Below are 16,060 nucleotides of genomic sequence, written 5' to 3' on the forward strand. Positions count from 1 at the left end.
ATATGCCAGAAAGTACTGTGATTTTGAAATAGAAGAGCTTACAAGGTTCACACAACTAAACACCACAACAAGTAATACTCTACCCAAAGACAAAGCCATAAGACACCACTTATAAATAGACACCACAAATTTACATATAAAAATCGTGACCCAAAGGACGGCAACCAGAGGAAGAAGGACAGACAGGACTTTAAGGGTGTGTGTGTGTGTGTGTGCTGGGAGATTTTGTTTACCTTTGGTTGCGGGAGGTTCTTCTATTTCAACCACTTTTGGAGGAACTCTTTTTTCTGGAACTGGTTTCTTTGGTTCTTCTGGCACTTTAAAAACATCAGGCAATATGGTCAAACACATAATGCAAAAAGCCCAAACGTATACATGTTTATTTTCTTGCAAATGATGTAAAAATTTGAAGAATACATTAATTTAAGATGAAAAGGAGTGGACATATTATTCAAGAATAAAGTAAAGCCCCATCTACCTTTGGCTGGTGGCACCTTTTCTTTTTTAGGAGCTGGAGCAGGAGCTTTCTTTTCTGGCACAATTTTCTTAGGTGGCTCAGGAACTTTGGAAAGTTTAAGAATATTAGTTTGCATTACATTAGGATGTGTCACTGGGGAACCACAACTCAGTTTTTGTAAAAGATCACATACACACACAATGACTGTACTCAAAAGTGTTCACACACTCGCTCTGACAAAACCTCAGTTATTCAAACTAGAGTACTATTACATCTATTAAGATAAATAGCAACGCACTTCCTTAAGAGAAATTGTACATTTAGTCGGTAGAGGTTCCTCAATTTTAGCAGGAACTTTTGGTTTTGGTACAATTTTCTTTTCAGGCTTCTCAGGCACTTGAAAAGATTATAAAATTTACTATAGAAGATGCTCAGATTTCTTTTATTAGTCATGCTCATTATTAATATTTCTAATAAGAAAACAAAGAATAGGACAAGCCAAAAGAGGGAAAAAATGGAGAGCTGGTATACCTTTGGCTGGTTCAACTTCTACTCGCTCAGAGATGAAGTGCAGCTTTTCTTCCACAACATATTCTTCAGGCTCTTCCATCACTTTAAGTACATTAATTTCAAAGAAGACAAATTGTAGAGATTTTCATGTTTAATTTTAGCTCTAACTTATTACTTCAAGAGTAATTAATATAGTCATAATTTTTGCTGAATCCCTGATTGTTTCCATTTAAAGTAGCTAAAGAATATTTTAATCAAGGCATATACCTTAATAAAGAGTATTGGAAATGTGTTTCATTAATTTAATGTGTGTCCTAAAGACAATAATGCTCAGATTCATAGCAGTGGCAGGGCATGCATGACAAAAAGCAGTTCTAGTGACCAAATGAATAGGAACACAAGAATTTGAAAGTAAGTTTCAAAAATAATCCAACACTCTAGATTCAAAGGCAGAAGGGCAGAAACATACATTTAAGGATTAAAAGTGAATTTAAAGATAGATCCTATCCCTCCTTCCCAGCGTTATGGAGTAGCTGTGGTAGGAGAGGCAGAAGATTTCACATGAATTTTGAGCCTATGTATATAATGTTATAGAATAGAAAATTCTAGATAAAAATACATGTATTGAGGCTGAAGAGATGGCTCAGTGGTTATGAACACTGGCTGCTCTTGCTGAGGACCGGGGTTCAATTCCCATCACCCACAGGGTGGCTAACAACCATCTGTAACTCCAGTTCCAGGGGAATTCGACACTCTCTTCTGACCTCTGTGGGCATTGCACTACATGGGTGCACTTAACATATGTGCAAACAATACACTCCTGCACATAAAATAAAAACAATAAAAATATTTAAAAAACATACATGTGCTGCTTAAAACAAAAGGGAACTAAGGGACCACCCACTTTTTCAACTTAATGAAGACCTGAGTATCATATCATAGTGTCTTGCTCTTCCTTCCTTAGAGTTTGGAAAAATGAAGGAAACCTAGGCAGCCTACATATAACAAAGACTGAACTGGTCTTAGGCCTATGAGATGAGAATTTCCATGCATATATATGTTATGTTTGATTTCTCAAACATTTCTAGAAAGGATGGAGTCTTTTTTTCAAACCCACCACATTCCTGAGTATGCCTGTGGCCTCTTCCAGGAAGCACACAGGACAAGCAGGTTTTCGTTTTTGAGTCATGCCCCATTCTACTTTATTGTAAGCCATTCTGTTAAGTCTGTCAACTTTGAGTTTCATGTGGACTTTTTCTTCCAAATGGAATGTGGGGCCATCCTAAGGTACTACAATTCTATTTATCTTTTTCATTAAGGAAGGGGTTAATTTGTTAAAGAACACTCATTTTCTTTTAAAACAGAGTTACATTAGTACTTCCTTTAGGAATGTACTTTTGATTTTTAACACTAGCTAGAATGTTGGAATTTAGCTAGAAAACCTAGAGGTATCTTAATTCGCTGAACAGGTATTACAACAAAGTAAAGTTTGGTGTTTCAATCCTTAAGAAACAATAGAAAGGTGTCACTATAGATGTTGTAACATCTGGACAAGTTCCTCTAGCCTCAGATAGTAAATAATTGCTTTCTTCACTTGTATAATAGAGGAAAACCCTTACTTTCTAGAAAGTAATGTAACACATTTTCTTGTTTATATTGAAACTGTAAGGACAGATTAGTAACTTGTAAAGTCCTTTAATAGACTATGACTTTAATTTTTTAATGTATAGACCATATGAAATAGAAGACATCAAAGCAAACTATACATTATAAGGGAAATATTTTATAGAATTTTTGTTTTAGATATGCATATGTGCATGTGCATACATAGATGTCTGCAGGATAGTACAGAATTCACTTCTGTCTCTGCATTGTGGTAAAAGAAAAGTTTGAAAAACACCATGTAGACATTAGCTAATCAAGGAAAGTTTATGTTAGTCCACCACACTGACGTCAAGTCCTATTTCATGAAAGAATGTATGCACAAGTGAATACCTGCTCCTTTTATATTTATATATAGCTATGAAGCCTTTTCTTCTATATAACTAAGGAAGAAGAGACAGAAAATAAACCCATCGGGTGTTTACTCAATGCTCTTGAATCTTGTGTTTTGGTTAAAAAGATAATCTAATGAAGCTAGTAGGTAAGAACTGAATTTGTGTGACTTCTTTTGTGTGACTTTTCATTAGCCCTCTAGGCAATTGTCCCTAGATTATTTCTGTGGCTTACCTTTGTATTCTGTGATCTCTGCTTCCTCTTCTTCCTCTTCTCTTTCTTCTTCTCTATATACCGAAATAGATACTCTTTCCTCTTCTTCAGAATAACTCCATTCCTCCTCTGCAGATAGGTTAAAAGATAAGATTTGATTTAAACTCAGTGTGCTGAAACACCAGCGATGGCCACGTGTTCATTACAGATGAATAAAGACTCTTCTATCTGCTTAGAACATGGTGCTTCCTCACCACAAGAAGGAGAGAGATGATTTAAGATAAGGGGAGAATAATGCCAAGACTGAAAGAGATACTCCAATTATGTCCCAGGGGGGCTACTTCCAAAGTGATTTTCACCTCATTCACTTAAGAATGACTTAAGATCAAGGTAGACACAAAAGACAGTTCCAGAAGACTACAGCACACAGACACATTCTAATACCAAAGTGAGAGAAGGAACGGACAAGGACAGGTTCTAACATAGACAGTTACATATATAAAGAAGAGACTTCTGGGAACACACAAATACATTTCTCCTCTCACATTCCGTTATCTACCTTCATGCTGCATGACTTCAACTCTCTGAGGAACTGCCGTGGATAGTTTTTCTTCAGCAACAAATCTTTTTTCTTCAACAATTTTCTTAGAAACTTCAGCTTTAAGAAAGCATTAAAATTGAAGTTTAAAAATCAAGAATTTTAACAACTCTCTTGAGTTGGGAACTTCCCGCAGTCTACTACTTTCCATAGCACAGTGGGAAAAGAAGTTACATATCTCAAGAATATGCAAAAAAGTCTCTCAGAAGCAAGACGAAGGGGGCAGGACAGGAAGAGGTTCACATACAAAGCAAGCATTCACACACTAAAAGATTTCTGTGGAAGACTGGAACCAGTCCTACCTCGGGGAGGAGGAGCCTTCTTGGGGACAGGAACTGGCACTGGAACTTTCTCCTCTGGGACAGGTTTCTTAGGTGGAGCTGGCACTTTAGAAATATTACCCACATTTAGAGCTTCAATGTTATCACAATGAAGCCCAGCACAGAACATACATGCCCACAATGCGTTCATCATAAAGCCAACAAGCCATTCCTGTCTTGAAGCATAACAAGTATAAAGATGGGTCTTGGAAAGATTGTCTGTAATACCTTTTGGTGGCAGGGCTTCTTCTTTCTGAGGAACAGGTGGTCTTTTTTCTTCGGGAACTTTCTTCTTTGGTATTTCTGGCACTTGAAGAATAGTATTTAATTAAAAAAAAAGCTTCTTATAAAGACAAATGAGAAACAGAACAGACATGTCCATATAGGAAGACATGCAAAGAAGGCTTGGAGGAAAGACATGGGTATTTTATGGAGGGATCAGGTACCTGCTGCTGGTGGAGATTCCTCTCTTTGAGTAACAATGGTTATTTTTTCTTCTGTGACAACTCTCTTTTGCACTTCAGGAACTTGAAAAGACATTTTTAGAATTTATTTTATATTTTCAAACTAGATAAAACATTATTATTTTGAAAAGATGTAGAGAGGTGGACAGACACTTTCATTGTACTCTCTCTCACCATAAGACATCCTTTTTGAACAAAACAAACTCAGTTAACAGACAAACACAAAATGTTTTGCACTCGACATAAAAATGGGGTTTCTTTACTAAGCAAGTGACCCTACCTTTAGTTGGGGGGGCTTCCTTTTTCTTTGCCACAGGAACAGGAATCTTTTCTTCAGGGACAGGTTTCTTTGGTACCTCTGGGACTTAAAGTTTTAAAATAACAGGTTAGTTCAGACATATTCCATTTCCTTAAATGGATACAGGCACATCCCCAAATCTATATGTAGCTTATTAGTGTTGTTACAGACTATGCATCAGCACAACACAGAAAATTCAGTTCCATTTTAGAAGTCATGGTATAATAGCTGCCACAAATAATGTTTTAGAAACATTAATTAAGAACGTGTTATGTTATATAACATTCATTCTTTCCTTGTATATTGTTGAGTTTGTGCGTGCACGTGTGTGTGTGTGTGTGTATGTGTGTGTGTATGTATATGGGTATGTGTGTTTGTGGAAGCCAGAGGACATCTTTGGTGTCATTTCTCAGGTGTTGGATACCTTCAAAAAAAATTTTTTTTAGACAGGGTCTCTCTCTGGCCTGAACTTCATGAAGGAGACTGGGCTTGCTGGCTTGTGAGCCCCATAGAGATCTGCTTGTCTATGCCTCCCAGCACATGACAGCATGGCTCCCTCCTTCCCTCTCTCCCTCTTCTCCCTCCCTCCTTCCCTTCCTCCTTCCTTTTATCTCTTTTTATCATGGGTTCTGGGATTCAACACAGGTCCTCATACCTGCAAGACAAGCATTTTATTGACTTAGCTATCTCCCCAGCTCTACAATTAGTCAGTGATTGCAGTAATAATATAGAGTATAGATAGAGCACATAGAGAAAAATCTCTTTATTCTTTGTTTTGAAGATGGGATAATAATTTACCAAGTTGTAGAACAGTCCTATATGTATAACTTACCCCTCCTGCTTCCATTCTGATTTTCTGTTTCATGTTCAAAGTAAAGTCAAAACTCAGAAAACTCTTACTCTGGAACAGATCTGATACTCATGTGTCCATGGCTTATGCTTTGGGGGTTCTATGTCATATAAAATGTTGTGTGTGTATACATAGGCACTTTTCTGTAAGAGACACTGTAATTTAGAATATTTCCCCCAAATGTTTACAGCAGGTTCAGACTATTAGTTATAGGCATTAGAATTAGAAAATAATTTATTTCAGTTCTAGAGATTGTGTATAGGGCTTCATGAATGCTAGGCAAGTGCTATAATACTGAGCTATTTTGTGGTGTGTGTGTGTGTGTGTGTGTGTGTGTGTGTGTGCTCTTGTGGGGGGTGCAGGTACATGTGTGCTATGAATATGGAGGTCAGAGAACAACTTTTGGGTATCTTTCCTTGCTTTTCCTCCTATTTGAGACAGGGTCTCTGTGCCTCTGCAGAAGCCAGGCTAGCTGGCCTTCAAGCTACTGTCTCAGCCTGCCCTTTCTAGGTAGGGGCCTCTGGGATTACAGCTACTTGAATTCCTGTATCCAATGTTTATGTGGATTTTGGAGGATCTGAACTCAAGACTGTCAGGCTTGTGCAACAAGCACTTTTATCCACTGAGCCATCACCCCAGACCTAAATGTATCTATTTTAAATATGATTTTGGTGGCTTTTGGGAACCTCTACACTTACTTCTATATGTGTCTTTGTGACATCTTAGCATAATCATGTAGGTGTCATTTACATACATATTTATTATGTTCTATGTGGAAGCAACATTATGCTTATATACATGTTACTACATGGCTTTATTTTCATGAATAAATAAGAGATACCTCTGAGTCTCCTGCAGAAGTGATTTGATATTGGTATTGCTTTGACTAATAGAACCTTTATGTTTAAGAGTTAGAAAAGAAAAGACAATTTTTTAAGTTACTTGATTAAAAAGACACAGAATTCTGAGAGAGCCAAGTTTTAGAAAGAGAAGCAGACTTGATTCAGGAAGAAAACAGAAACACCAGAGGTCAGGCAAAAGGGAACACTCTTCAGAATGTAAGATGTTAGTATGTCCGGTTTGTCCTAACTTTGATGATACTGATTTCTACCCGAGCCTCTCAATAACTTGCCTTATATGTACAGTTGTATATTCACTCAGCAAAGCAGCACATTTTATCCCTCTCCCCCAAAGAAATAAAAAAAGCCTAAACAAGAAATTAGTCACACCCTGCATCAGCACATTTGGATGTAAGCATCTCTGTGTGACTGGTCCTTTGACTAGCTAATTAGATAATTGTAACACTTATGGACATAATGTAATTCAATCAGTATTTCAAGACACATGGTGAAAATAAATGTCAAAAATCTGTTCCCCACTGCTGAAGACTTGCCATCATGGTCCTGTATGAAGACCAGCAGCTCCGCATTTGTGTTTATCTATATCTAGTTGGCATTTGCTTCTGCCAAATCTCCAGTTATCACTGCTTTGTCATCTCCGTGACTTGTTCCAGTTTTTTTTTTACTATTTTCTTTAAAAAATGATTTATGTATTTTAAAATCTTTAACTATGTGTTCATTTGGTGTGTGTATGTGTGTGTGTGTGTGTGTGTGTGTGTGTGTGTGTGTGTGTGTGTTGGTTTTTGCACATATGTGCAGGGAGAGTGTGTCGAGTCCCCTGGAGCTAGGTTACAGATGGTTGTGAGCTCCTGGAGACTGTGCCTTACCAATATTCGGAATCATAACATATACCAAAAGTATACTCCCAAAGCTGACACATGTTATAAACATGAGGAACATGTAAAAGAGACAAGATCGAAGGACAACACATTAAAAACTACAAAGGAGAGCTGGCCCCTGGGGCGACAGCTCTCTCGGCTCTCAATTCTGGGTACCTTTTGGAGGAGCTGCTGGCTCTTTCTTCTTGGGTATAGGAACTGGCTTTTTCTCCTCTGGTTCAGGTTTCTTGGGAACCTCAGGAACTTTAAAGATAACATTGTTGAAACAATGTTGAATATTCTAGTCTCCTTGTGAGACATTTAAGATTATATTACAACATAAAGCCTCAGTAAGAGTTTAAGAATTAAGAAGTACTTTAATAGGTTCTACTTGTGACAGAGAAGAATACTAAATCACCAATATTGTGTAGACATCACACATATTACATGAAGCCAACAAGCACCTAGGTAGGATGATCTGGCATCTAAAACTATTTACAACACATGTGTCACACATTACCACAAACCAATGAAATAACACACACAGAATTAATTTATTATAGAGAGCTTACTGGTGCTATTTTGTTACTACACAGTCTCACACATGAAGGATACAAGAAGGCAAAACCTAAGAGTTATTCTTTCAAAAATATTATTCTACCTTTGACTTCTGGGGGTTCCACCATTTTAGGAATGGGAACAGGGACCACTTCTTCTGGAACAGGCTTTCTAGGTTGTTCAGGAACTTTAAAAGAAATGTACTGTTTTTGAGAAACTGTTCATCTTGATGAAGTATACATTCCTATAAGACTTAGGAATAAGCAGATAGTCCCCCTTTATGGCAACTAAATGCAAGAAAATGATGCATTGGAAATCATCTAAATGGAGGTGGCTGAATGACTGAGTAGGATAGACAGTTATATCTGTCTTTTTAGTGGCAGGAGTCTGTACTTTCTTAGGAATAGATGGGAACACTCACTTCTTTAAAAGTCAGTTGTATGAGAGCAACTTCATTGGATGACATTAAATATTTTTTATATCTTAAATGTGTAATCATTGGACTGGGAGAAAGGGGATGACACCTTGTTTTACAGTGGCTGGTATGATTTCTGGTTTTGATTTTCTGTGGCGGGGTGTATATTGCCACTTTGGCTACTGATGTGACTCTGTTGTCCTAGAATTGGGATGTGCTGGGCAATAGGGTGCTATCATAGAGCCTTCCTGCTGCTCAGAAAATAGATGCAAAAATCTCAGAATCATAGAGTAGTAAAATGTAGAAAAATGGGAAGTAATGAATTTTGAGTAATACGTTTCTAATATAATTAACTGTAAATTTACCAACTTAGGTTTTAATAATAGCGGTATTAAACCATCAGTTGGGTAGATTCCTGAAATTTTGACTGAAGGCCGATTCCAGGACACTGTATCTCCAAATATAAAGGTTGCTAGACTTTAAGTCTCCAGAGGCAGGGAATAGAGCCTTGTGTTTTTCCTTTCCTGTGCTACCTCCTCATCTTTCCACTGTGTCCTCTGCTGGGTTCATTGTACACAGTAGTTCCAGGTCTGTCAACTGTGTGACTAACTCTGTTACTACTAGCATGATTAGATATTTACTGTGGAATTTATTTGAAAACATTTTAAACTTAAAATGAATTACTAATACCTTTGGGTGGTGGCTCAATCTTTTTGGAAACAGCAACATGAATTTTCTCTTCAGTGACAGTTCTCTTTTGTACCTCAGGGACTTTAAAAAATGCATTTTAATTACTGAGAGATCGTGTTATTGATGGCAATTGTAATTTGCAAAGAATACCAAAATTAAAATTAAAAGAGACAGACATGAAGGGAAACGATGATAGAGAACTACAAAGAGACAGAAATGTCTACATCATCATGAGTTAAGGAAGAAGAGGAATAAAATGTCCACCTAAATTCTGCATCTTGAGTCCTCAAATTCAAAATTGCCTTGTACCTGTGACAGACACCTCCTCCTCTGTGTGAGAAGCGAAGAACATCTTTTCTTCGGAGATAACCATCTTCTTGGTATGTACAGCTGGTACTTTAAAGAGAGTATTTGCTATGTTAGTATTTCTTTTTCTAGGGCAAGACATTAGAAGAGACACATAGACAGTACACTATATGTAAATCTTTAGACACAGACTGAGTGGGTTAGTACGATAGATTGAGAACAAGCTCAGTTTTGACAAGGAAACAAATCTTGTTTTGATCTGCCGGGACAAACAACTCATGCAGCCTTTATCAAATATTATTAAATGAGAATCAAATAGACACAACTTCTTCACACACAATGTGGTACTTTTCCAAATCTATTAGGGTCAATTCATATAAATTAGAGGTGGGGAATATTATATGCAATGGAATACATTGCTGGTAAAGTTAGAAGACTACTCATTAAAAATGTCATTAAAACGGAATTTCTAAGCAAAACTAAAAGCAAAAAAGAGTCATTAAATTATAGGTATAATTCAGCATAAAACGTGTGCTATATAAAATGTGCAATTTTGTGGTGATTTTGCAGTATTTAGCAACATATGTACAGATATCCATATACATAAATAAAATGCTGAAATCTTGTAGCTGGAAGACAAAGATGTATACCTTTCACTTCAATAATTTCCTCCTGTACTGGAGTCCGGGAAGGTTTTTGTGGAACAATCTTCTTGGAAACCTCGGGTACTTAAAAAATATGTACAAATATATTTGTATTGTGAAGGATATGTCTTGGCACAAGAATTTTAAAATATCTTAGTTTAAATACCTACATAAATAATTAACTAGTGAATATATATATATATATATCACTGAGCAGATTATATGTGTACATCATACCAAAAATTCTTTAAATGATATTATACCTTTGGTGACTTGGACTTTTTCTTCCTCCATTCTTCGAGAAGTCTTTTCAATTTTTTCAACTACTGGCTTCTTTACAACTGCAAACATTTTAAAGAAATTGCAGCACTTTTAGAATTCTATTAGAATTCTTTCTTGCTCTTTACACATATGTGTGTATATATACATAATTATATAGTATTTTCAGAGAGAGAGGCAGATTTGGTGTTCTGAACTTTAAGTACAAGTTCCTGGGCTTGATTATATTTATTTTAAATTTACCATAAAATTATTTTCATCATATTAATTTTTTGTTAAATGAAAAGAAATTCTCAAGAGGAAATTCATAGATGCAATAAAGCTTAGAGAAGAAGTTGTGCCTATTGGATTTAACTAGCGATTCATACATCTTGCCAAACAAGTTGTGATAATGATACTGATGTTTTGATTTATTTGAATAATTCTAATCACGTACCTTTGGGTGGTGCTGCTTTCTTTTCAGGTACTTTTGCTGGGATTTTTCTCTCATGTAATTCTTTAACAAAACACAAATCAGTAGGAATACTCAAGTCAGTCTATTATAATAGGTTGTGTTCATTATAAGTGACAAAAATTAAGGTAATTTATCATCATGTAAGGGATCCATAGTATTGGGTAGCACATTGCTAACATAACTCTAATGCTGAGTTTCAAAGTAGACTCAAGTGGGGATGCAATGAGGCAGTACAAGTTTGAACTTCTGCATTAGAACATAGCACCTTGAATTTAGCCCTAGTAATAGGATTAAATGGTTCCACTTGTAAGGTCAAAGCATGACCACAACTCGGAATGGCTAGTCTCAAGAATAAGTAAAGATCTCTAACCTAGAAAAGTCCAAATGGTCATTTCATTTCTTTCAAATCCATTATAAATCAGGCTAATGACATTGAAAGAACAACGAGCTGAGTTAAAAATGAGGAAAAAAGAAAGACAAGCTGCCCAATTTATACACACCTTCATGAACCTCCCTTTGAACTTGAATTACTTCTCTTTCTTGGTAAGTCTCTTCCCACTCTTCCTCCCCTTCATCGTAACCTTCTTCCCTTTCATAGTATTCTTGCCCTTCTTCAAAGTCTTCCTCCCACTCTTCGTGAACTTCCTTCCTAGCTGCTACCTTGATCTCTTCGTAGTCTTCATCTGGTTCTTCATAATAGGGTTCTTCAAAGGGCTCCGTGTATGGCTCCATTTCCAATTCATCATAGGGCTCTTCCCAAGGCTCGATGTGAACTTTCTTCTCTTCGTAGACTGCTTGCTTTCTCTCATATACAGCTTCTTTTTCTTTCTGGATCTCTTTCTTTCTGGTGATAGTTGTTATTTTCACTTCTTCAGCCTTAGAAGATACATCAATAATTTCAGACGCTGAAAGACAAAGAGAATTGGGAGAGGGGGAGAGAGAGAGAGAGGAGAGATCATGTTAGTTACATCCATCTGACAACTTTATTAAAGGAAAAGTCACATGGTCATTTAGTGTCAATTACCTCTGATAATTGATCACTTGTTATGGTTTTCTTTGCATAGGTTCTATTTTATTAACTTGGCAACATAACAGAGTATCAAGATGCACTTTGCTCTTGATTTTAGAATTTTTTTCTAATGTCAAATGTCTGAGTTCAATAGACAGTTTAGATAACCATAGTTTCCACTGTTCTATGGAAACTCCAGTTTGCAGAGCCCACAGCTACTTTCCACAGAACATTTAAGACTTGATGACTTTATGGAATGTAGATTTAAAGTTACTGCAGTTAATCTTCTTTCTTTAAAGTTCCAATTCTTTCTGCAAAGCCATCTCTTCTAGAACCTACCATTTTTTCTTTTTAACTTTTGGCTATGACACAGTATTCAGTTAAATAAAGACAAACTAAAAATTGTACAATCAAATTAATTCATAGTTTTTAAATGACAGATTTTAAAATATTTTTTTAAGATTAACATCATTTATAGAGCCTGCACATTTGTATTGATTACGATATGAAAACAAGAGCCAACCCTTCCCTTTCTGGCCCCAGTGCTATTTTCCCTGTATCCATGGCACAGGACCAGCCTCCTGGCTTTCCTTCCCCGGAACAAGAGCAATATGAAGCAGCCATTGTGTCTAACACACTATGTAAAATGGCTGAGAGGACGCTACAACTACAATAACCTGGAAGCCAAGTATTTCAAAAGAATATATGGCAGAAATGCAGAATTCAGGACTAAATAACAAAATATTTAATAAAGCCTTTTTACCTACCTTTTGCTGGAATCATGGGAGTAGGAGGTGGGGGTTTCTTGGCAACTTCAAAAAAACATAAAGTGCATGGTTATTTTTAGATTATGTATGGTTTAATGTTTACTAATCCTGAACACTATCACTGACTATTTGCATAAGGAATGATTAGTACTATACCACCCTTTCCAGGGGCATCCTAAAGGTCCACTTTCAAACTGAGCTCATTAGAAATGCTACCTCACACCAGATTAACAAAGATGCATGAAGGCTAATTTGATTCTAGTTTAGGCTGATTGAAAAGAATGCAAATGGAGAAGAAAGAGCAAAGAAATGTTTAATGTGTCCAATACTTAAAAACCATACTTTTTTCCAGCTATTAACTATAAAGCTCATGAAATATCCATGGTTCAAAAATGACCATTCAGAATATATGATGGGTGGTGCATTCTGCTTCTGTATTTGCCATTGGTTGGAGGTTGCTGTTCTTTTAATTTTAGTCAAGTGGGTTATAACTGCTTGACGACATTAGTCATCTAAATGTCTTTACCCAAAACTTCCAGAATGTAGAAACAACAACCAGTGATTTGAATCTACCATCCTTCAAAAGGTGTTTTTGTTGTTGTTTCTGCAAATATTAATGTTTAGATAAGGAAAACCAAGAAGGACCCTGAGTTGGGCTGGAACAGCATCTTGTAGCAGTAACCCTTGGATTTGGACTCCTGCTGGGAGGACTTGACCTAGACCAGTGGTAGAACTAGAGAGCAAGGTTTGCTTTAAGTCATCAGCCAGAAAGGGCAAACATTCTCTGATTGTGCCACTGTTTGTGGGGCAGGCATGGGCACAGGAAGATGGGAGTCAGAGAAGAGGATGAGAGGGGATGAAGGGAGGATGCCATCCTATGACTCCAAAGTCTTGTCCTTCCTGTTCCCTTCAGTTTTAAGGATTTAACCATAAGAAAAACATTAAGAGTACTTTTTGATGAATTAATCATAATACCTGTAGGTGGTGGTGGTGCCTCTTCCTTGGGCTTTGCAACAACTTTTTTGGTATCTTTCTTCACAGCCTTTTTGGTCACTAAAAAATAGATATAAGTAAACTAAAATGTTTTCAGGAAACCAAGAGTTTTATATAAATATCTTATTTACAGATATTGATGATAACAAGATAACATGCACATTACAGTAAGATACTTTCTTCAGAAATATCTTGGACTAGAATGCAAAACAAAGAAAGAAAGAAAGAAGAAAAGAAAGATAAAAAGAAAGAAGATTTGGAGGGAGACCATATAGATATATAGATATACACACTGTGATTTTATATCTCTACTGACTTTTATGACTAATAAGAGCTGAAAATTTCAAAAGATGGGGAACAATAGAGTTATACAGTTTCAGTTACACTTCACTTAACTGTGGACATCAGATTTTCTGGAGGAAGAACAGCAAGTAGATTAATAAAATTGAAGTCCAATCCATGTTGTATGTGTGTGAGTCTTGCTGCTGTTGCTGCTGTATTTTGACTATAGTTTCTAATCATATTTGATTATGGTGCTAGTATTCATGAACAGGTAATGCCCTTTGATTTTTAAAATGTGATTTAACTTCCCAGCTACAGGGAATACTAACAGTTGGGCTGACATCATCAATTAAAGGAAAATAATTTATTAATAGAAGTTACTGCTTCTGATAACAGAAAGGTAAATGGAATCTAATTTATGATTTTTAATTCTTGTTCCTCTCTGTGATACTGCAGGTAGATGAAATTTATTTAAGTATGCTCATATAAATTGCAAAAATGTTTCTATTTTTAATTGAGAGCTTATCAACCACAAAACTTGGTGAAAATACTGGATTTCCTTTGAAAGTGGCTGAAAAATAACTCAAGCATTTAATGCCACTTGCAGTGAATGTTAGGAGATTACCCATCACATCCATGGAATTATAATAGTAGTAATGGAACACCATGTATGGAACAACATGACTTTGACATGTAGAATTTTTTTTTCTGGCTATGGTAAGAGAATTCTCCTAACAACTTTGAACTTGTAACTCTAGGAATTCTTGGGCCATCTGTTGTCTGAGTTGAACAGCATTTGAGAACAGATAGTACAGTTTCTTCATTATTTGATGATTGAGATGGTCAGTTCTTTGAGACATATATTATTTATTATTTTTAGGCATATGAGTGTATTGCCTGCATGTATGTAAGTGCAATGCCTGAGGTCAGAAAAGCATATCAGATCCCTTGGAACTGGAGTTACAGATGGTTGTTAGCTGCCATGTAGGTACTGGCAATCAAACCCGGGTCCTCTGCAAGAGCAGCCAGTGTTCTTAACCACTGAGCCATCTCTCAAGCTCTTTTGTTTTGATTTTTTTGTTTTCTTGGGATAGGGTCTTACTACGTTCCCTGGATGGCCTGTCATACAGGCCTCCTGCTCTGGTAACTGCCCTGCCTCTGCCTTCTGAGTGCTGTGATTACAGGTGTATACCATCTAGGGAAGAGCTCTTTATTGGTGATCTCTTTCTTTAGATAATAAAATGAAACACAGAAAAGCAAACCAGAAAAGACCCTGTCAAATACATCAATGATATTCTAAACTATATTTTTGTAACAAATAGTGATGTAGTTAAAAGTATAATTGAATGGAAAACAGCCAGTTTGTAATTTGATTATAAAGTAGTCTGGGGTATTTCCATAAGATACTGGTTATCATTGCTATCATTGTTACTTGTTACACATAGTAGTTAGGACATTGGGAAGTAAGTTTAATTTTAACGAATTTTTAAGCTATTCCGTTGCAAGATTTTATTGCTAACGTAGCATTTGATTAATCTGATGATTAACTTTTTTTTTGTCTTTTTGGGACAGGGTTTCCCTGTAGCCCCAGCTAACCTGGAATTTGCTATATAGACCAGGATGGCCTCGAACTCACAGAGATCCGTCTGCCTCTGCCTTCCAAGTGCTGGGATTAAAGGCGTGTGCCACCACGCTCGGCATGATGATTAACTTTTAAGAAAATATCTTACACATTTAGTGAACAGTGGAATTAACATTTTGAAGGCAATTCCACTTCTTGACCACTAGAGGGAGACTGTGCCATGTTAAGTAACATTTCTGCAGCTGGACAGTGAAATTAGCATTTTACATTTAGGGAGATGTCATACAATACCTTCTACACGTTTTTCTGGTGGTTTCTTCTCTTCAGGTGATGGTAACAAAAGAGGGATGAGAGGAGCAACCGCTGGGGGAATTTCTGAAGAAAATAAACATCAGCAACATGTTTTAGTTTCCTGTTTTATGTGAAGTCTCACAAATGTCTTTCATTACCTCAAGGGCATTAATCAGAACAAAACACACAAATACACACACACACACACATGTATATAATTGAAACTACATGTTTGCTTTGGTTTTTAAGCAGATGGACAATGACATGGAATGTGAGGGGGCCTTACCTTCTGGTGGGACTGCTCTGATAGGCATGGTTGGAATTGGAACTCTGGAGTCGGGGATATCTGGAAGTAAAGTGATAGTAAG

At 36.5% G+C, this 16,060-nt stretch overlaps 1 protein-coding gene across 2 annotated transcripts in view; it reads right to left on the reverse strand.

The window, feature by feature from the left end:
- Positions 1–16,060, reverse strand: part of Ttn (titin) — a 278,254-nt gene that overhangs the window by 153,399 nt on the left and 108,795 nt on the right. For both annotated transcript variants that reach the window (XM_017794905.1, XM_017794904.1), the window contains 21 exons: positions 15,979–16,038; positions 15,693–15,776; positions 13,520–13,597; positions 12,545–12,589; positions 11,269–11,673; positions 10,751–10,810; positions 10,299–10,376; positions 10,042–10,119; positions 9,395–9,481; positions 9,086–9,166; positions 8,084–8,167; positions 7,600–7,686; positions 4,838–4,921; positions 4,540–4,620; positions 4,322–4,402; positions 4,076–4,159; positions 3,735–3,833; positions 3,197–3,304; positions 989–1,069; positions 479–562; positions 234–317 (listed from right to left, as the gene is read on the reverse strand). In XM_017794905.1, coding sequence (XP_017650394.1) covers positions 234–317; positions 479–562; positions 989–1,069; positions 3,197–3,304; positions 3,735–3,833; positions 4,076–4,159; positions 4,322–4,402; positions 4,540–4,620; positions 4,838–4,921; positions 7,600–7,686; positions 8,084–8,167; positions 9,086–9,166; positions 9,395–9,481; positions 10,042–10,119; positions 10,299–10,376; positions 10,751–10,810; positions 11,269–11,673; positions 12,545–12,589; positions 13,520–13,597; positions 15,693–15,776; positions 15,979–16,038 — 2,013 coding nt within the window. The remainder of the gene's footprint in view (positions 1–233; positions 318–478; positions 563–988; positions 1,070–3,196; positions 3,305–3,734; positions 3,834–4,075; positions 4,160–4,321; positions 4,403–4,539; positions 4,621–4,837; positions 4,922–7,599; positions 7,687–8,083; positions 8,168–9,085; positions 9,167–9,394; positions 9,482–10,041; positions 10,120–10,298; positions 10,377–10,750; positions 10,811–11,268; positions 11,674–12,544; positions 12,590–13,519; positions 13,598–15,692; positions 15,777–15,978; positions 16,039–16,060) is intronic.

This window comes from Nannospalax galili, unplaced genomic scaffold (genome assembly GCF_000622305.1).
Source record: "Nannospalax galili isolate Female #2095 unplaced genomic scaffold, S.galili_v1.0 scaffold346, whole genome shotgun sequence".
NCBI classification, from domain to species: Eukaryota; Metazoa; Chordata; class Mammalia; order Rodentia; family Spalacidae; genus Nannospalax; species Nannospalax galili.